This window comes from Melanostigma gelatinosum (assembly GCF_949748355.1).
Source record: "Melanostigma gelatinosum genome assembly, chromosome: 15".
NCBI lineage: Eukaryota > Metazoa > Chordata > Actinopteri > Perciformes > Zoarcidae > Melanostigma > Melanostigma gelatinosum.
Window position 1 is genome coordinate 6,859,042 of NC_136648.1, and position 22,302 is coordinate 6,881,343.

A 22,302-nucleotide genomic window follows, 5' to 3' on the forward strand; every position below is an offset into this window, starting at 1 on the left:
AGAGAATATTTAAGAGCTGGTAAAGATATAAAAAATGGCACTAAAATACTACAGTATAATACGCTGTGTATTTTAAAACTTTCGACATTTGGAGATTTCTGCAAGAATTGCAATTTTCAGCGACTGGATGGCGAGCGCTTCTTTTGTGGAAACTGCTCAGAAACCCCAAGACCGTTGATCCGAGGCTAGCGATTCCAACATGCAGAAATATTATAATACACTATTTTTAGAAGAGGTGGAAATAACACATTTATACTGCGTGCAAAAGACTGCTGGGTTTTTGCCTAAAGCTGCGTGGGATTAGCATTAAGTGAGCATGTCTGTAAAGGGGAGACTCGTGGGTACCATCGAATCCATTTTCATTTACATGTAAGGAAACCCATTCAAAGCCATGCCAGTTTTCATCGCCAAAACTTAAGCCCAACTTTTGAGCTTAATTCAGCCCCGTTCCCGACAAGCTAGCGTGACAATTCATTCATTACGTCATCGAGATTCATACGATGCCAGCATGTTTAATCTAGCTATAAGGCTGAGCCCGCTACAGTTTCGCTATAATACCAGCAACGTTTTACTGTACTTGTTAATATTTTGCAGTGAGGAACAGAAACATCAGTATTATACAATCTGTCAGGGTTATGTTTGGTCTGTTTGAAGTAAAATCCTTGTCAGACCTGTGAGTAAAATGTGGTGAAATCAAGTGTCTCCACTTAAAGTGACACTGAAGGTTTCCGTAGAGTGGATGATTTATTGTAATTGTTCAGTGAAGGAGAATGATTAGCAAATAAATAAACCTTTTCAGGCACTTCAGACCGCTTTTAATGACTTGCTCAAGTTCACTCATAATACTGCTGTGGAAGTGTGCTGAAATCAAATTTGAGAAGAAGAATATCTGTCTCACAGGAAGATGGAAGAACTGCTTAAATTTACCACTTACAGGACTATTAGTTTAATTTATAGTCTACTCAGACGGCTGTTTGGACTGAAAATTGTTGAATTACCTGGTGAACTGATGATCTGACTATTAAGCAAATTATTCCTACAACAGTGTCATTCATCTGTGCATGGCGCTACAGGGATGAAAGAATCATGTTGGCTGAATACAATAAATACAAATTTTTGCATAGAAATGATGAAACTACCTTTGCACTGCCCCTTAATCCCAGCTGACATGTTCCATATATTCCCCAAAAGCTGCTGTCACAACAACAAACTGGAAAGGGCCGCTTCATATTACTGCACAAGTGAAATAACCGTCAGCAAAAGATTTTCAAAATTGCCAGTTGAAATGTTGAATCGGGTTCAAAAGAAAATTAATTTTAAACACATAAACAGATACATTTGCATTCAAAGAATCAGGCTCGAGCGCGCTAATTATAAACACACACACACGCACACACACGCACACACTGCTACAAACTCACACAGCAGGGAAGTTCTTCACAGACGAAATGCAATCTCCATCTTTATTGTCCCTATTCTTCACTATCTGTTTTTTATTTGTCTCTGTCTGTGTCCCGCTGTCACTCTCACACTGTGAAGCTTATCTTTGTCCTTTCAGAGTAATAGTGTTGTAAGAAAACTGAAAATAGAGCATTTGAAAATTGGTGTTTTAGAGAATGGACTGTGTCAGTGGACACAGTATTCAGGAGATTACAGTTGTTTGTCAGCGTCTGGCAAGATGTGATAAAAGAGATATATGTGCAATTCACTGAATGGTTGTCCAGATGACAGATAAAGTTGTAACTTTTCTATTGGATGATAGCTGCAGTAAGTCATTAAATGCTGTAGATTTCCCTCAAGATCCTTTCTACTCTCCGAACTTCAGCAATTTCAACTGATATGAAAAGTGGTGTGACTTGCGGGAATATAATTTGTTTTTAAAAAAGAAGGTAATTCATTCAGACGTTGACTTCTGCAATTCAAACTTGCCTGACTGCAGAGGTTCCATCCAATCAAAAACGCTACGTTGAGATAGAAAGGGTAAACCTTTTCACTGAACATGTAAACCACAAATGTTCACATGTCTTTGTATAAGGTGCTGACTGTTAACAAAATTACATTATTGAATCAGAGAGCAAACGCTTCTCTGAAGCTTTTCCTTCCTCTGTGGTATTTTGTACTCAAAGTGAGACTACATTGCGTTGTACAGCGGACACTCTGGCTAAACGATGCAATTACAAGATAATGGCGAATTGGATTTTCGTTCATTTTCCAAGATTGTCTGGGGTCAGTTGCTTTAACGATGCCAGTTGGGCATTCTGGTGGTTTTAAGGTGCCACCCATATAATCTCTACAGTACTGTGTGTCCCCAGCTTGAGTCCATCCAGCTCTCTCTCTCTCCTCTATTTTCTGTCAGCTCCTCACTGAACACCAGAGGTGTTCAAATTGTGATAGATTCAGTGTGACTCACACTTTTCAAGGATATCATCATCTCTGATATCTATCAGGAATAAAACATCTTTAATTTAAATATCATAGCATATATAATGTTTTGTATTGGTACGTTGAGTTTAAAGAGGGTTGCACATTAAATAGAAGTAACAGAAACAGGATGGACTGGACACTAACAGCAGTGAGGTCATTGTCAGTTATTTTCCTTCTCTCCCTATTTTTCTCTCGTTGTTTACTACAAACTGAGACTGTAAAAATCCCAAAGTCAATCTTATAATAAATTAATGGAAAACACATTGGCAGAAGCATGCAAATAAAGCTGAGCATCAAGGTTTTGCCTTGCTATTCTCAAAGGCTCTCACCCCCCCCACCAGACACCTTTGCTTTTAAGGGCTGGCTTGTTTTTAAGCCTTTCACGGAGCAATCAGCAGGGACATGCCCTTGAAAACACACTTGGACAAGCTTTTTGAAGAAGGCGGTGTGTGGACAGGGCTGTGTGTGCATGTAGCTGAGGCCATCAAAGCAAGCAGAATATTCTACTATTCACGTTTCTCATGTAAAATCTTGTGATTGATTTCTTTGGGGGGGGGGGGGGGGGTTTGTCATTGCGAAGCCGGTCAGTCAGTCGGTGCACCACTTTGGTTCAGACTGAAATATCTCAAATATTTGATAGATTGACAGGAAATCTGGTACAGATGTTCATGGTGCCCAGAGGGTGAATCCTACTGACGTTTGGTGATCCCCTGACTTTTCTTCTAGCGCCACTATGCAGGAGTTTTGAGTAAAATGTCTGAACAACCATTGCATCCTGGTCTCACTCCCAGGGCGTCATATACCGACGAAAAAAGGCACCCCAATGTAAACGCATCAGCACCATTATTAGACACTGATTTTTACAAGGGCTGTCCGAGGCCAAAGAACTTAGTCTTAGTTGACTAACACTCGATTTTGTCAGCCAATCGATTAATTGATTTAATTGACACAAAAGCACCACTTTCAATCACGTTGACTACATTTGGTACAGATATTCACGTCCCCCTCCGGATGAATCGTAATTATTTCGGTGTCATGTGACTTTTGATCTCGTGCTATCATCACGTCAAAATTAGATTTTGTCCAATATGACGTGTGATCTGATGCTGAAATCAGTCTCAGTTCTAACAGTCGAAGCTGCAGTAGCGTGCAGAGGAGAGGATGGAGTCTCCAGCTGAGTGGACTGAAATGCTCGCCAGCACAGTCTCTCAGGACTCGGGAGAAAAATGAAATAGAGGAGAAGAGGGTACCAGGATAGAGATGAAAGAACAGTGGTATATATCAGAGAGCGTGTCGGCCGTGAAAGCTGTACCTTGTTTTTTTGTCTTTCGTTAAAAGGTAGAAAGGTTCACGTGTTTGAACAGTGCGAGCCGACGACGTGTCCATCAGCCTGGTGTCCAGACGGAGTGTCTTTGTACGTGGCACTGAACCTCCATCTGCTTATAAAGGCTTGCTGCTCTGAAAAACCAGAGCAGCTCTTTGAAGGCTGCTCTGGAAAAAAAGAGCAGCAACTAAATGGCTGAATTGCTCTTTTACTCTCTACTTCAGCAATGCTCCCTCTCTCTTTTTCCCCATCCTTCTGCCCCTCTAACTCTCCACGTCTCTTTTTCTATCTCCATCTCTTGCTTCCCTCCAGCAATTTCCTTTGTATATGCTGCTTTTGATGCAATAGACCATGGCACGACCACTGCCTGCAATGGGTCCTGCTAGCTTAATGTCTGCCCGGGGGACTATCTGTCCCTGCTGCTCAGTGTGGCCCGAGCCCTTGGCGGAGAGGACACATGCCACTTACACAACTGCCAGTGCCATTTGCCCCCCTCCCACCCCTGTCTAAAAGGTTGGTGTTTATAACAGAGGGAGAAGGAGCTCGGCAAAGGGTTTTTCTCTTTCACCATCCTCTCACCCTCTCTGAACATGCAGCAGTAGCCTTGGGCAAAGATGTCCCAAGGGCTTCCATGGCAGACCAGCCTTCAACACAAACACACCTCTCTCTCTCTCTCTCTCTCTCTCTCACTCTCTCTCTCTCTCTCTCTCTCTCGTCTTTCGTCTTTGCCCTTTCCCCCTTCCTCCCTCTCAACCTCCCAGCGGTGGCTTTCAACAGAGCCTGAGCCAGCATCATGCACACATGCAGCCGCTGTAGCACAAGGACTGCACGTGTTTCTGTGAAGCCTTGACAATGGTGTAAGAGTCAGGATATTTTAAGCTTCACACTTTGAGAATGCCTTTATTTTATTGATGCTCTGTCTTGCCTTGAATATTCCTTGGGTTCTGGTTTTTCTTTGTTTCATTTAACATAGTATTTTATTTTTTTTTATGTGTTTTGTTTCTCTTTTCACTACATTTACAACTGTGAAGTACTTTTTAAGGATGTGAGGCCTCATTTAGAGAGAGGAATGCAAGAGACGCTAAAGAAAAAGGGTGGATTAATACCTAAAGTAACAACACGATGAATACTTACTTGCATAATGAAAATGTTTTGTTATCTGCTGTTAAAACTGCCTTGTTTTAAGTATGCCGTTAATTTTTTTATGTTTTGCAGTTCACTCAGTATGAATACAAATCTATTCAGAAGTATATTAATGATGCATTAAACGTATAAAACATGATAGCCACTTGTTATAATAAAAGATACTGGTATTGGTATGGGGGATTGTAGCCCAGCATAGACCTTGACAGTGTCCAAGAGTTTTGACTGACAGTTGCAGAAGGAACAGAAGGAGCAGTGTGAAATGTGAAGCAGGGATTAGGTCAGCTGAGTGTTATACCACTAGCATTGTGGCTGGTTTACATTGTTGATCATTTGATATCTTAATATGTCTAATTGAGCGCCCTGTGTGATCTTCTGCAAACTCCTTTGGCTAAAGAAGAGGTCATCATGGAGAAACAAATGTTGTCTCGTCTACGGTTGGATCTTGCCGTCAGACCTTTTTCTTGAAGGCTCTTTAAGCATAAAGCTGCTGCTCCTCACTTCCTCACTCACCATTTGTTTTGAAACTCCGAGGCAGCGGGTCTGTGCCTATTCAGAGTCCCAAGACCACTGCCCGAGTCAAGTTGTTATTGATTCTGACCTGAATTTTGATTCACACATCAGCAGCATCACCAAAATAACTTTAAATCCTCTCAGGAATATCTCAAAAAGTCATTGCTTTCCCATTCAGATTCTTGTCCATGCCTTTGTGTCAATCCCAGGGCCTGTTTAAAACGATTTGGTTGTTTGAAGGACTTGGTGCAATGGAGGGATGCAGTGCAATACCGCCTGCTAATGAATCTAGTGCACTCCACCTTATTAAAATGTAAATCATTCTGCCAGGTGTTCAGCGTTTAAAAAAATATTTTCTGTAACTCCAAACTGACACAAATAACACTTTTTTTTTCTATCTGATGCCAATTCTGTGCCTTCTTAAGTTACATTTGGCGTCTGACCTCGGCTGACGGCTGACTAGTTAGCTAGCTAGCTTGTCCATCTTCAGAGCTGTCTAGTTAGCTAGGAAGTCTCCGGAGCCCCCGCCTGCTCTCCTCTGGGCAAGGTGCACTCCTAGCAGCGAGAAGTGAGGCAGAGGAACCGTTAGACCCAGTGCTGCCGCCGGCCACCAGCAGGGCTCATTTTCTGTAACCACTGTAGGATGAAAACATGTTGGAATTAGCAAAGTAGCTAGCTAACGAGTCAGCCGCTAAATTAGTAAAATTCAACATAATGCTTCATCCACACATTATTATCACACTGTACGAAAACACGTTGCTATCTCCAGATGAGTGACAACTTTGTTCTGATCATTTTCTGTAACCAGTGTTGCATGAAAGAATGCCGGAATTTGCAAGCTAGCAAGTAGCCAGTCATCCGCTAGTTATCTTGCTAACTCCACCATGCTTTCATGCTACACTAGTTACAGAAAGTAAGCCCAACAGCGGGCCTTCTCCTCATCTCTGACAGCTGAGGAGGTTAGCAGAAGGCTAAGATAAACTATTAGAAACATGACAAACATTTTCTCTCCACCTCTGAAAGTCTTTGATACTGTAGCTGGCAGTTTATCATCTCAAATGTTTGCAATATCGATTTTGGCACCCAAGAAAACAGCAAGGTGACATTTTTGATGTCTAACTTTAGCCCACTACTGTGAGGTGATTTGTGTTCGCCTCCAGTCTTTACTTTGTTTTGCCTCCAGCTAACACCGTGATATAAATTATTATCGCCACAAATTTTAACAGCATCAAAATGTTGCACACAAATTAAAGAAAGTGTTTATCATAATAGCCCTCATTAACTGATATTTCATCCTTGCAAAAACAACAAGTGTGTGTGTGTGTGTGTTCTGCCTCAGGCTGCTCGTGAAACTTGTCATGGCAGATCGTATTAGTGGGCAGACATCTTAAGTGCTGGACAGTCCACAGCTTTTCAAATGGACAAGGTGCCTCCGTTAGTTCAGAGTAGACCATACTGGTTAATGGATTCACTCTGGAGGTCTGACTGTAGCTGCTTTATCGAACCCTTTATTCCACCAATGACCAGAGTAATGTCTCAATCAGAATGAAATAGTCTTACATAAAGTTGTATGCCTCCTTCAAGATTACAGTCCTGACAAATACAGTATAAGCCACATCGAAGAGTTCAAATGAAAAATTGGGAACAGTGGGGCGGCATAGCGCAACATTTTGTGATAAAAGCACAAAAGATAAAAGTCTGGCAGTTGTGTTGATGGATTTATTGGGAACAAAACTGGATATTGGGCCATCAGAAACTCGCACACTCGTGGAAGCTCGTGGCAGCTATTTAATTTTTTTAATAGCTGCCAGCGGTTGGTCAAACTCTCCATCCGGTGGACCCACATGCAATAACAGATATAATCTAGATCCAAGAAATTCATGAAGCCAAATAAAATACTCGTAGACGTCTATGGACATGGTCTGATCCTAGACTGGTCATTATATTATGTTATGATTTTAACATATCATGCCATGAATCAGTGAAAACAGTTCTCGTAGTTTTATTTTGTCAGATGGTGGACAGAGCTAACTTTTTTATTATTATTTAGAAAAGTGCAAAAGCATGTGAGTAACATAACTATAATCATGTAGAATGTTGCTGTCTCCATTTTTTCCTTCTGCTCCCAGTCATATGTATGGGTCTTTTAAAAGAAATGTCTTAAAATGCCGAAAGGTCCCCTACAGTGGGGAATTTCACAGCAGCCACCCACCTGCTGTGTTTCGGTGGAGGTGGCTGTCGAATGTGTCGGCTTCGGATTATATACATCACACGGCGGAACGCTGAAGCTTTTCATCCTGCAGCTCCACTGTATCCTCAGTGTCCTCTTCTTTACATAATATTCACACGACACTGTCACGCCATGTTACTGTCTGTCACAGTTGTGAAAAATAATGAGTGTACTGATGTGTTTGTTGGGAGTGTGTGTGTGTGTGTGTTGGTGTTCCAGCTGAAGTTTTGTTTTGGTCAAGGACAAAATTCTCTGCCGTCTACACGAATGAAGAGAAGCCATTTGATTGGTTACGTCATAGCTCATTACAACACACACATATGCATGCACAAAAACACACTCACAAAAGCACACAACCCCACAAGGGCACAGCTGAAGTTTCTTTTCAGACAGTTTTTGTGTAACTCTATAACCAAACAACCCCTGTTGGACACGACAACCCTGAGCTTCATTTATCAAACGACATGTGAATGTATTCGAGAATCTTGGACCAGCGTTTACTCATGATGCAAAGTCTCACATTGACAGATGATACGATGGAGAGCCGCTCCGGGAGTGTTTCATGAGACTATCAAAGAGGTACATCAATGCGGCAAAAGATACAGATTTCAAAGAAGCATTGATGATATTTTCATCACAAGCAAACACACTCTGATCAACTTATGTTTGAGAAGCCAGAAAACTCTTTCTGATTTCTCTGAGGATTATATACTTGATTACACAGTTTTATGACACTGCTGATGCTTGAAGTGTTACAATCTTAATGACCATTGCCTCAGAAGCGTTAGCATCTCCCACATTAATTAAACAGTGGCCGCGCAGACTCGAAACAGCTTCTAATCATTTCACCACCCAAATTATTGATTTGGTGAATTTCTTAATCTGCACATTTGTCGTAGTACCCCAAGTCACCCTGATACCCATTTCTGCTGTGACTTAACTTAAAGTAAATCCAGTTACACAAGTTGACTGTTGTGCAAACATTTTGGCACTTTATGGGACTCTTGTTTGAATTTATTAATTTGTGTTGTCCACTAGGGGGCAGCTCAACAAGCTTTAAACACCATATTGACAGATTATCACCTTGACAGCCTTGACAGCCTAGTATTAGTACCTTTACTGAGGATCTGAGTACTTCCTCTATCACTCCAAAAGCCTCATCAAAGTCAAAACACAGCCAACAACAAAACAAACAAATCCTTGAATCTGCTCTAAATATATTTTACTGATCTGCGTCTATAAATATAGAATTCATACAGAATCACATGAAGGGAGAGAGATTCGCATTTCTAGCTGATCACCACAGTCTGCAGAGCAACGGGCACAAAGGAGATTATATTAAAGATGCAGAACTGTGCATAATGTATAACTCAGCTCACTACCCTGGAAAGCTGAGGACAAGAAGAAGGAGAGGGCTGGCTTGCTCACTCGCACATTATTTGTTTCATAATAAATCTCTAAATTATGTAAATGCATGCATTCGCGCATGTGCAGACACTGACAAAGGCAATTATCTATGCATGTCAAGTCAGCAAAGTCACTGAGACATATGAGAGAGAGAGAGAGAGAGAGAGAGAGAGAGAGAGAGAGAGAGAGAGAGAGAGAGAGAGAGAGAGAGAGAGAGAGAGCGAGAGAGAGCGAGAGAGAGAGAGAGAGAGAGAGAGAGAGAGAGAGAGAGAGAGAGAGAGAATTTAGTTTTCCGATGAATTTATTTATGGGAGAGTTGTTTTTATGGAGTTTGGGTTTTGTCTCTCACGGGTTGATGTGCTTTTGCTGGCAGAGGCCACATTCAGGCTTATTTACATTTCACTGGTTTGTAAAGAAGACGGGAGGAGAGAGATGAACGTTGAAGAGGAGAAGAGAAGAGAGGCGGAAGGTGAAAAGACACAAGCCACGAAGAGAGATGGAAAGAACAGACGAGGGGATATAGAAGCTAAGAGATAGAGGAGAAGGAACAGTGCAGAGACGGAGACCAATAAACCAATACAGCCTAGCTTAGCGTAGCATAAATACTGAAGGCAGAAGGAAACAGCCAGCATAATAAATATGCCTACCATCACTTCTAAAGATGACTGATTAGAGGAATAGTTTGACACTTTGATGAAAACACTTATTTGCTATATCTTGGAGCTGGACGAGAAGATCGACAGCCCTCTAGCAGAACCAGCAGGCCGTTAGCTTCGCCCAGCATGTAGTCTGGGAAACTAGCTCACCTGGCTTCTGTCCAAACTTCAAAAACATGTCTACCGACATTTCTAAAGCTATAGTTTGACATTTTTGGAAATTCACTTATTTCCTTTCCTGCTGAGGTGATTAGCTGAGCTTAGCATGAACGGAGGAAGCAAAGGGAATCAGCGACCGTGGTTTTCGCCAAAGTTTATAAATTCACCTTCCACAATCTCTCAAACGCACCAGCATGTTATGTCTCCATGTCGTCTCCTTCTTCTGTGTCATCTTCAATATTTCTCCGTGAAAAGATTCACCTTACCCTGACCCTCAAATATTTCCTTATTATGCGTTTCAAATATACCGTCTTTTTCATCATGCTACTGCCAAGAAACGCAGAACCTTTGACATCTCACATCAGCACAAAGTACCAGCTATTAACCTTCAGGATACAGTATAAATATTTGGTATCTATCCCTCAACGACCCATAGGTGTAAAGAAGAGAAGTGGGGGAGAGAGAAGGAGGTAAAACGGGGAATAAAGGAGCAGAAAAAGAAGGGAAATAAAGACAGAAGAGGTATAAGGGGAGGTGAACATGTGAGAGGAGGAGAGAGGGGAAAGGAGGAGGTGAGGCGTTTGGATACAAGAGGAGGCATTGGAAGTGCAGACGAGCAGTTGTTGAGGAGTAATATCAGGCATGGGCGCTTTTTAAGACGGAGAGACTGCACGAACCAGAGCTTTGCGACAAATGAGAATGCACTACACACATACACAATTCCTTTCTATCATTGCAGGTACGAATATCAATGGCTCTGTCAACCCCCGGGTTTAAGTCTGGCTTCATGTGGAACAGATCTGTTGTTTGTGTTGCCCACATGCCATTTGTTGTAGCATTAGATATGAATCTCTGTGCACATTTGCCCTTGTATTGTATCTTAGTAGTAATACAACGTCTCTGAGTTGTGATCTCGTGCTTTGTTTAAACTGAGGCACACTGTAAATCCTCGTCTTGCTCCCCAGCTGGTGTCCGTGCGAGTTCACAGGAAGTTGAACGATGTGTTTCTCTGAGTGTTATGAAAGTCTCTGATCAGAGTTTTTCTTTCTACTTTTTTCTGGGGTTTTTTTCCAGAAAGAGCCAGGAGGGTGTCTCTGATTGTTTGTTTTTCTGTGCAACACTGTTTGCAATGTTGTGTTTATGGCAATTATCCGCTGTTTCGGGCAAACACAGCCACGAGAGGCCTCTGTGAAGAACTGCAGTGTGAGCTTGAACGCCATGAGCAGCTGTAGAAGTCAAACAAGCATGTTTGGGTGTTAATAGATATGAGGTTTTGAACATTCGCTGACTCTATTCGGGTATACCACCACTAATTAGGAAGTCATTTTGTTCGGCAAAACCTTTCGGATTCCGTCCTTTAAGATGTGACGATTTGTAACTCTTTTGTGTGTGTTTTGAAACGAAACTGATCTTTTTGGTCAGACCACACAAGCTATTTAAACACATCATTTTGGGCTTAGTTGTATATTTGTTATTTTGCAATTTCTTAAACCATATATAGTTATAGTTAATTGAAGAATAATTAGTGGAAGAATCAATAATGAAAGTATACATTTGTTGTAGCCCTATCACCTTGGAATATGGGAACAAGTGATTGTAATTTGTCTCTATTGTCTCTATTTTCAATTGATTAAAAAAAACTAAATATTAAAGGACAATGTAAATAATAATTAGTGTCAGCCGAAATTAATTTCTGAATGAAACCCTTTTCTTCTTCCTTCTCAGTTTGTTGCTATTTTTCTACTTGTTTCCTTCTTGTCGTTCTCTCTCTTTGACAGATGTTGCATCTGTGTGTGTTGCAGGATCACTCTGAACGGGATGAAGGTGTCGAGGCCAGACGTTCGCATCGGCCGCTACAGAATGATTAAACACGAGAGAGACAAACACAACGAGCCCAACCCACAGAGGTACTGCATCATTGTCCAAACTCGTTCTCCTGCTTCACATTTGGATCGATCGCGCTGCTTTTTTTTCCGTAGCTGCACAGTTTTCACAGGTTTCTTTCCAACTTTTCCTCTCCATTTGAGAGAATTATGATTATGTTGCACTGCAAAGGGCACACTATCAATAATGTGTCTTTATAATTAGAGTTGGCTATGGATAAATATACTGAAACATGAGCAACACAGGCAATAATAGGCCAGCAGTGAGAGGTAAAAGCAGTTAATTATGATTCTTATGTCTTCGGTCGTCCATGTTATCTGCTTTGATTCTGTCCAGTTGTGCTAGAATTCAAATGCTAAAGGTCTATTTAACCTTTACGCAGTGATGGTTCAATGAGAAGCTTTGCCCTTTTTTTTGGTATTTTTTACATTTTGCACATTCACACCTGAGAGCTGCGTACCGGCACTCCTGCTGTTGGCCACTGAGCAGCTCCTCATAAGAAACTGCAAGTGAAATGCTAATAGAATATAATGTTTTTTTATGACAGACCTATTTTGAAAACTGCATCACTGGAGCGATGTAGTGTATATCTAGCAGAGGGGATTTTAAAATACAGATGTCAAATTCTCCTTAATTCACCTTTACTTATTCAATTAACGATTCAATCATTGGGGCTGTGAATTGTATTCACTATGTTTCATTGTCTTCCACACACTGCCAGGAATTTCAGTATTATCTGTCCGGTGGAGTCTGAATCCTTTTATTTGTTGAATTTGTGTCGGTGTAATTGTAATCAAATTTAAATATGTTGAGACAGGAATACTGGAATCATCCCATAGCATACCTGCCATGTGTTTGCTTTACAGTCGACCACAGCTTGGTCTTTCATTTCACTGAAAGATTTTAAAATGTCAAGGACAAAACCTTTTCAATAAACCAAAAATAGCTTTTCAGAGATACAGCTGCAGGGGCTTACATGTTGCTCTTTTGGCTACACCCATTTAAATTGCTTTTCAGATGAATGTGTACAAATGTTTCCTGTATAAATGTGTTACTTTATGGTTTTAATAAATGACACCCAATATGCAGAGATGAGCCCTCCTAGACACATTAATCACTAAGAGTATAGCACCTCACATTAAGCTGCTTAAACATGGATTATCACTGTTTATTCGCCTCTAAGAGGCCCCCCCCCCCCCCCCCCCCCCGTTCTCATGGCTGGATAGACCAGGCAACGATGCCGCTCAACACATAAAAACGATAGCTGCTGCAGCTGGGGCCGAGCGACGACATAGTGAACTCTGTTCCCGCCTGCAATATTGTTTTAGTTGTGTCTCTTGTGACAGGGTTCACAGTTGAGGTCTCGTTTAGTTGTGGCTCTAATATGGTTTATAAGAAGATTACAAATGAAAATCAGTAACAGCCAAGCAACATGGGACATAGTTGATTTGAATTTTGCAAATATACACTTAAATTGCAGTGTGCAGCCATGCATTTGTGATTTGAAGGGTTTGATCCTGACATTAGAGTAACTGATAAACTCCACCCCCTAACACAGGTGTAGGTGGAAGGAAAATGTGCCTAAAGTAGAGCTTGTGATTGAAAACTCATGAACGTGTTTCTCACATGCAACAAGCATCTGCTTATTATAAGAAAGATCTCTTGATATGACATCAAACACCTTCACAGGCAGGTGCTTGTTTTGCAATTACTGAAATGTGACAATCTCTAAAATAACCAGGCCTGCGTAATATGTCATCCATCATTGTTGGTGTGTGTGTGTGTGTGTGTGTGTGTGTGTGTGTGTGTGTGTGTGTGTGTGTGTGTGTGTGTGTGTGTGTGTGTGTGTGTGTGTGTGTGTGTGTGTGTGTGTGTGTGTGTCAGAGAGAAAGATTCAACAGTCCCTCAGTAAGTGCTTGCTGGAATGACACCAATAGAGATGGGAGAAGGCTAGGTCAGACTAGTCAAGTTGCTTTCATCAAAATCAATAAATCCCCCTCTGGACTGAAAGCGTGTGTGTCTGGGTCTCTGTGTGCTTGATACTCACTTCCTGTTTTCCTCCTGCTGCTTGTGCTCTCTCTCTCTCTATTTATTTGGGGCCGATCCATTATTCATAACTGTAGAGAAGGGGCAGAAAATAGCGTCCTATTCGTCGGATCAAACTGCTTTTTTACAGCCCTTCTGGACACTCATTATAATGTCTCGGAAATTTTGGCTTTACGGATTTTGTTTGAAAATAAGTGGTATTGAGACTTAGATAAAGCATGGCACCTCAGAATAATCAGGGGGCTGTGAAAGGAGGAGTGGACACCTCATGGCAGTAGGTTGGGTGGAGGAGAGAAGGGTTGTTTACAACGACGTCGTATTAAGTTCATTGTAGGTCAACAAAAATTAAAGTCAAAGAAAAAAACTCACAAAAGGGAAAAAAACATAACGGTGGTCGGTAGAGTGTGAAACAGTGGTAATATAAATAGTGGGGGGGTGTTAAGAAATCGCATCACTTTGCGAAGTTGGATCAACCTCCTCACATCCACCGTTAAACTCTGCAGGAACGTGAGCCGCCGACAGCATGTTTTATTGTAACTGACACTCCATCATCCATCCATCCATTCTCATCCATCCATCCATACTCATCCACTCAAGCAGTTCTGTTATGTTCCTGCGTGCTAGCATCGCATTAAGCGCCACTAGCTAAAAAAAACAAAAACATTTGCATGACAGAGAAAGGGTGTTGAGATCTCTTCCAAGACTTCGCAGATTCACAGATTTTGACAAGTTGGATTCGAAAAATGCCTTCCGTACGTCTGCCTATACGTAGCGTTATTTTGAATGCCTCGTGGAAATTTTCTTAAATTTGTCCACTTGGACTCAATAATGAACTGATTAGATTTTGGAAGTCAAAGGTCAAGATCACTGTGACCTCACCAAACACTTTTTTGAGCATAACTCAAATATTCAGAGGCTTTACGAAAATTTCACAAAAATGTCAAACAGGATAATATAATGACGCGATGACGTTTTGGACAGACGTGGAGATAATTGACTATCCACGACTTACCAAGAGACACGGCTGGTCGTTGGATCTTAATTGCCGTTACACTTACATAACACTACAAATGACCAGTCAGGTGCCATCATATGCAGCAAATGTTTGCATCACATTAATCACGTTTTTATGAATGGAAGTGAAGCAGAAACGACTCAGATCTACAGCAACCTACTACAGACAATTTGTCTTTGAGAAATACCTAAAAAAAAGCCTGTTCCAGAGGGCTGTGTCCGCTCTTTGTTTCTGTTTAGATCCAGATTAATGATTGAGCCTTTTCAGAGAGTTTATCTGGAGTACCTGCGTAATGTCCAAGGGAGGCGTTCTCTTGACTGTTTGAATGTTTACTATCTCCTCTGCACACACACACACACACACATATACGGTATATATATACATCTACACATTCACTCAAACATGCACACGCTCTCACACAGGAGTCCATTCTCTCAGCCCTTTCAGAGATGCTGGTTAGGCATAGCAATGAGATATTGGGCCAGCGGAAGTAAGAAAGAGGGGCATTCATCACTAGCCGCAAGTATCACTTTGCACACACACACACACACACACACACACATTCACGTTTTGTCTAGAAAACGGCGCTTCATGCATTGCAAATGAATCAGTCGCTCAGTAACATTGTTCAATATTCCATTCATATATGTTATCATCCCGGGACTGTGCAGATACAGAGGGTGTGGGTTGTGTTTGCGACTGGCTTCTGTAAAACTGTATGAACCACGAAGGCGACTTTAAAGGCTCTATAGAGTGGTCTCGCCGACGTCACGATCTCCTTAGTTACGAGGTCTGTCCGCCATGTTGGAGTACATACAGATCCTACATGGCGGCGAGTAAACAAGGAAGTGCGGCGAAAATACCATACTTTGAATCACTGGATAGTGCATCAAAGGTTCGCTACCTGGCCAAATTGAAGGTTATTGGTCATTTGGATCCCTATATGATGAGTGCAGATCGTTTCAGTGCCGATCCTACTTATCTTCCATCGGTAAACTACGCCAACATCTACACGTATCTCGTGAACACCCCCAGTCCTCACACAAAAGACGAGCTGGAGTGCTACAAAGGGCTCGACGCTTATAATCAGTTTGTCAGTGGATGGGTCCGAGACGTCAAAGCAACGGTCGTCGAGAATTCTCATCTCGTCATTGGAAGAGTAAATATATACAGATCTGGTCCGATATTTAGCAATATTCAATGTTTACTCAGTGCAAACAGACACGTGTGTTTGTGTACATTGTACATGCATGTCATTGTGTGCGTGTGTGTAGGAATTAACTTTCAACTAACCCCTAACTTCATCCCCCCCCCACACACACACACACATATATATATATATATATATATATATATATATATATATATATGATCTGACGTTAAACTCATATCAAGCAATGCTGAGGCTGCATCTCTGTGTTTCGCCTGTTGTACACGCTCGACACGTCTCTGGTACCGACTGCTGTCACGGGCCGATGAAGCTTCGGTAACCTTCTCATGTCCAAGTTTAATTTATATTTCCTTTATTAAATACTGTTCACAAACGAATTCGTAAATAAAATCACTGACCACTTGTAAAGTGATCCGCACATACTCTAGTGTACGCCAAATTCCATTCCTTTATATCTCGAGAGATGCGTGACAGCCATTTCTCGCGACGTCGCTTGGATAGCTCCTTCGTGTCATTTCCTTGATGTGTAATGACCGCTGGCAAACGAAAGAATGATTTCTTGTCTATCAGCTCTGCTGCCACAACCAAAGACAGCACAAAAGTTCACCATGATCGATAGGTTATGCGACTCAGCCGTGCATGCCAGTGGCTTTGTGTGTACTCCAACATGGCCGACAGCTAAAACTGTGACGTCACACGATTTGCTTTGTAAAAACATAGTGTAGTTATGTCTACCTGAGTCATTCTTCAGCGCACGTGAGCTTCGGTTACCGACCCACGGTGTCGAGACGCTGTGGTCACTGTGACCTCTCAATGGCCACAACTCACGATTTAACAATTCAACACAAATGTGTTGGCGGAGGCATGCAACCACAAGGAGGTCATTCTACTTGCTTCAGACATGTTTACTTATTTTGTGTCATGGTGTACCTTCTTCTGTGGTACAATGCAGACAAACAAGGCTACCAAAAAGCCTGCTGTCACCTGCAGCTGTGTTTGTCCGTCACATGACCCTCACCTTGCAGAACAAGAGATAGTGTGCAAATTAGTGAGTTTAATGCTGGCTAGTCGGTGGGTTTTCTTACCTTCGGAAAACGAGCCAGGCCAGCTGTTTCCCCCTGCGTCCTGTCTTTGTGCCGAGTTAAGCGAAGCTCACGGTATAGCGTCATATTTATGACACAAATGTGAGAGTGGTTTCAATCTTCTGATCCCTGAAAGCAAATAAGCGTGTCTTCCCCCAAAATGTCAAACTATTCCTTTGAGACATTTTCTACAACGGGGTCAACTCAAAATATACGACACCAGAACAAAACAAGCCTCAATGGCTGGCATGACGATGACAAAGCTGTTGTCGAGATCCTAAACCAGAAATGTTTTCCTCTGAGACCTTCGGTGGAGTTAAAATAGAGCTTTACTTAGCCCAGTTAGGACTCTGGAAATCAGGCTAATTAACATGCAAGGAGGAATGTCTTTGTCTCGCCCTCCAGAATAAAAGTAAGCTAAGTGAGACCGATAGCTTTGAAACGGTAGATCGTAGCCACGCGCATTTTATATCCTCTGCATGTATGGAGGGATGAGTTCACTGCTCTTAATCTCCGCCGTTTGATAGATTTACCTAAAGATTTCTCTTTTCTCATTCCCTTTATTTATATCAGTATGTCTTGCTCCCTCCATCTGTCACTCTCTTTCTCAGACATACATTTTTCTCCACTGCCTGCTTTTCCTCCTCTCCTCTCCTTCCTTCCTTCCTTCCTTCCTGTCCTTGCATTTACTCTTAGACTATTCCCCCTTGCTTTTTTAGATAGAAATGCCAATCCTTGGAACTATTTATATCTTATCGTGTTACATTGTTTAAGGGAAAGATGCTTTGACAACATCTTCCCTGCGACCATTCATGCCATTAAGGCTCTTTTTTGATTTGATTTGCGAGAGACAGGAGGAGAAGGCCTTGCAGAGGGAGGGAGGGGGGGAGATCTTCACTCGGCAGTTCTGACAAGGCGGTGTAGACTCAGTGGTCCATGTCAGACGTCTTTTGTTTGAAAATCCGCTATTTCTCTGTTCACACACGTAAAATGGCATTTTTTAAGACAGCAGTGTTGTGAATGTGCTGTTAGACACTCGCACGCTGTGGCCTCATTTTCACCCTGACTGACCGCAAGGACTGATGCTACGACGCCGGTGACAGAGTTTCTGTGTTGTGAATCTGTTTTGAGGTTGTTGCCAGAGGTTGCATCCCAAACTGAACTGAAGCCCATGGCAGCAGCACTGTGTAACTGTCCGACACACTGCGTGAATCATTTTCCCTTCTTAAACACGAAAATCAGAGCAGATTCTGATGTAACTGCTGAATCACAGCCAATGGGGAAGGATATTCCATCATAATTCAAACAAACCGAGGCGGATGTGATGGATAATGCTGTTCACTGAGTCACCGTGCAGCGCTATAGCACCACCTGTTGGTCGAAATCCACACCAGGAAACTGGATTTGAACTTTAATTTGAAAAACCCAAGAGAACGGTTTCTTCTCTGCTTTCAGGTTATTGAACAGGTACAGCTACATAGAGGATGTATGTGTTAGCGTTCATGCTGTAAATTGGGTTTTGGTTGCGTTTGACGGTTGAAGTTACAGCACAGCAACTTACTTATTTTTCTCACTTCTAATACTTCTTCCAAAACCAATATCTGTTTAAATGATTAATATTCTCTTTTCCTGTATATTTCTTTTTTAAACTGGAATGCAACAACAACAAAAAAAGTGCATGTAGACAATGTTATGTTTCATGAGGACACAAGCCAAAAGGTTTGGGAACAGGTGCTCCATTCGATCCCCTTTTAGCTGCTGGCGTCCCCTCGTGTCAGATATTTGCCCCAATAAAGGCCAAGTCACAGAAACCTTGGCTTTTTTATTCTTATTAAATACCCGTGTTGGACCTAAAACATTGTGTCTTAAGAGGAGTCATTCTTTGCAATAGGAAACATGTCAACAGACAGTCCTGTAATAATCAGCATTTCCTGAAGCATAATATAACCCAGACCTCCCAGACGTATATCCCTACTTAGACTCACATAAACATGTGTTAATAAAGAGGCAAAGACTTTCATGTAGAAATCCAGATTTTACTTTGCAGTTTCGTCGGTATTGTTTTGAATAAAATGTGCCTTATTGTCTCCGCATTACCTCTCTCACACCTCTCTCTTCCTTTCTTTGTCTGTTCCCCTCCAGGTTTAATAAAATCCAGAACACGAAGAACACGATGAAGAAGGACGGCATCAGCTCTCTGACCTACAGACTGGTTCAGGTCAAGAGGTACCCTCTGTACACAGACATCTCCGTGGAGATCGGCAAACCACCGCCCCGGCCTATTAAGGGCTAGAGGAAGAGGAAGATGAGGGGGACGACACACATTGACATGAGGGAACAAGACAAGAAGAAGAGCGCTCATAGGAAGGAAATAAAGAGGAAACGCATCCTAGACATCTGGAAGGATGCAGATGCAGGAGTGGAAGATAGAGGAAAAGTCACAAGCACATCATGGTCTCTTTTTCCCTCTTTACCTCTCTCTCTCTCTCGCTCTCTCTCTCTCTCTCTCTCTCTCTCTCTTTTAAGACTGCAGCTTGCCATTTCTGTAACCAGGACTCGGGCTCTTTGCAACATTTGCAAGCAGCCAACGGCTTCACACCTCCTACCTTTACCAATCAGTGACTTCAGAATTTTGAAGAGTGTGGACCAAAGCTCAAATGTCAGTGACCGACCAAAGGTTGGCATCAAACCTGGAAGCTGAAACTTGGAGTCCTTCCATTAACTATCTTTTGTAAACTGGAGGACATCCAGTGGAATATCGACGGAGGATATTGACGGGAAACGTTGTCGGGGGACATCATTTGAAACTTTGGAACGTTTTCATGACCTGTTCTGAAAGACGGCATCGAGTGGGATTACTTGGAATATCTGACCAAATTAGTAGAATGAAAAGAAATGACTTCTTACATGGATACAAGGAGAGTCACGTGGAGTGGAACCAACTTGTTTGGAAATGAAATATCAGAAAAAGAACAAACCTTGTGGACAACGAACCTTACAAACGCCGTCAAACATTGTATTTCCCAAGCATTCACAGTGACGATGACGAGAATGGGGATTTCCATTCGAGGCAAACTGTAACATTAACGAAATATGACGACATGCAGTGATGCTCCGTGGACTTGTATTTGATGGATTGCATATCAAAGAAATCGTCCGACTCTTATCTTTTATCTTCATGAGTGATGTTAACAGACAATTTAATAGTGACGTCTTCGTCAGAGAGTTTGGATCAAATGACTTACTCGAATCCTCCGGTATCAGTCAATGAATGTGGATTGTGCCTGCATCTACAGTGCTGGGACACGCTGATGAAACATGTTCGTCAGCAGCAAACAAACTTTGGAAACAGAAAGCGACTCGTTGGAGTGACGGGAAAGTTCTGCAGCGGCGTAAACGTATCGAAGAGTTTTCTCCGGTGCTGACTGCAATGTCGTGGAGCTTCCCTGGGAATGCATTTGAAATCAGATCGAGGAACTGAAGACAACAAGGCAGACGTATACGCTGACAGCTCAGTCAAGATTTCAACCCCATGGGGCACATTTTTGGAGGTTAGGTTTCTGGAAGCTTTGTTTTTTTTTTGTTTGTTTTTTCTCACTCCACTTGAAGAAAGATGAAGAGGTTTATTTTGGTAATCCGGGCTTCAAACGTACAATATTTGTCTCTGTAAAGTGCAAATGGCCTGAGGTTCATTAGTGTTCCTTAAGGTAAAGATTTGATTCAGTACAAATGTGCATTTTTCATTCGAAAATTGGACATTTAGCACATTTTCTGAACGTATTTGGGGCAGAAAGGGGTTTATACTGACCTGCTGCGGATACAAAAGCTGATTTACAATCCACAGACAAGACATCACAAGTCATTCAAATTCTATTGATACTGTTTCTGTGACATTTTCTCTCTCCGCTATCTTTTTCTTTAAATCTTTAAGGAAAAGGCGATCGTATCCGGAAAGAGGAAATTATAAGGTGATCATCTTTTGCTGGTGGAAATTGTGAATTTGACGGCAGTAATGAGAAGTTATGGTTTGAGCAGTTTGACTGACGTCTCTATTGCCGCTTCAGCTTTTATCATCATCAGCGGTCACTTCTGTATTTAAATGTATTTTATCACACTTTTTACATAACTGATGGACACATTTGTTGCTAATTTCCAAAACTGTTTCAGTCTCGTATGAGTTTCACAACTTTCCCTGTGTGAAAAGAGAACAGACATTTTTTCTTGTCTCCACTTTCGACGCCTAAACACCAAACTGATGCCTTCAGACTTCATCCATACTGAGGTTATTTTTTATGTGAAGGTCATTTTAGGGAGTAAAATCAATGTCTGTGAGAAGATGTGCGTTTTAAGATGGGTAATACAGAAATGATTTTTTAGAAATTTAAATATATTAAAAAAAGAAAAACATGTAAAATATATTTCCACATATCTTTTAAACAGACCAATTGTGTCCAATGCTTTAACTGCAATTTTGTTGCCAATTTTCTCCCACTCTGAACGATTTGGGGCTTTTATTTTGGGATAAATTGTGCATTGTTGGCCTCCTCTGTGGTCAGCCTTGAGGCAAAAAGGCCCAAATGTTTCCATCTGTGGATCTTGGGTCTTCGTGATCTTCATCTGAAGACTGTTGGGAGGTCTGATTACACCTCTCTCTCTCACACACACACACACACACACACACACACACTCATTCACACCCTTCCCCTTTTTCTTTGCATTATCTCGCCTTTCATTGCCTTTCCCCTTCTCACTCTTCCAGTCCGCGCTGTATGTGTGAATGGTCTTCTGCTGTGCTTTGTAGTGGGCCTACTGTAGGCACAGCTGTGTCTCACAAGGGTGCTTCTTCTTTCAATAGATATCTGAATCTGTGCCACTTGCTGTATCTTTATTTTTCTATCTCAGTACACATCCCCATTCATGAAACCTGCTGCGTCTCAATCTCTCCCCAACTTTATCCGAGTCTCCTTTTCACCCACTCTTGATACTCTCCTGGTGAGTTTAAGTGTCCTCAGTGGGCAGTCGATCTATGGAGAGGTCAATACAATCCCTACTGTTTAAAGCAAACCACTTGTCCCGCTTCAAAGTCATTGTTTTCAAGTGGGATGTGACGTGACAACATTTTGTAAGTGTTGGATTCACATTTTTTCATAGTTTTCCTCCATAATTCACCTGTTTATTTGGAATCGTTGTAATCAGCACACAGCAACCAAAATGACAGCTTTGTTTTTTCCCATTCTCACAGTGTTCA

General features: G+C 41.8%; 1 protein-coding gene across 1 annotated transcript in view; it reads left to right on the top strand.

Annotated features, from left to right (window-relative positions):
• b4galt2 (UDP-Gal:betaGlcNAc beta 1,4- galactosyltransferase, polypeptide 2) overlaps positions 1-19,347 on the top strand; it is a gene marked incomplete at both ends in the record, with an annotated part of 107,286 nt that extends 87,939 nt beyond the window's left edge. The window contains 2 exons of the mRNA XM_079285005.1: positions 11,659-11,763; positions 19,197-19,347. Coding sequence (XP_079141131.1) covers positions 11,659-11,763; positions 19,197-19,347 — 256 coding nt within the window. The remainder of the gene's footprint in view (positions 1-11,658; positions 11,764-19,196) is intronic.
• Between the last annotated feature and the right edge of the window lie 2,955 nt (positions 19,348-22,302).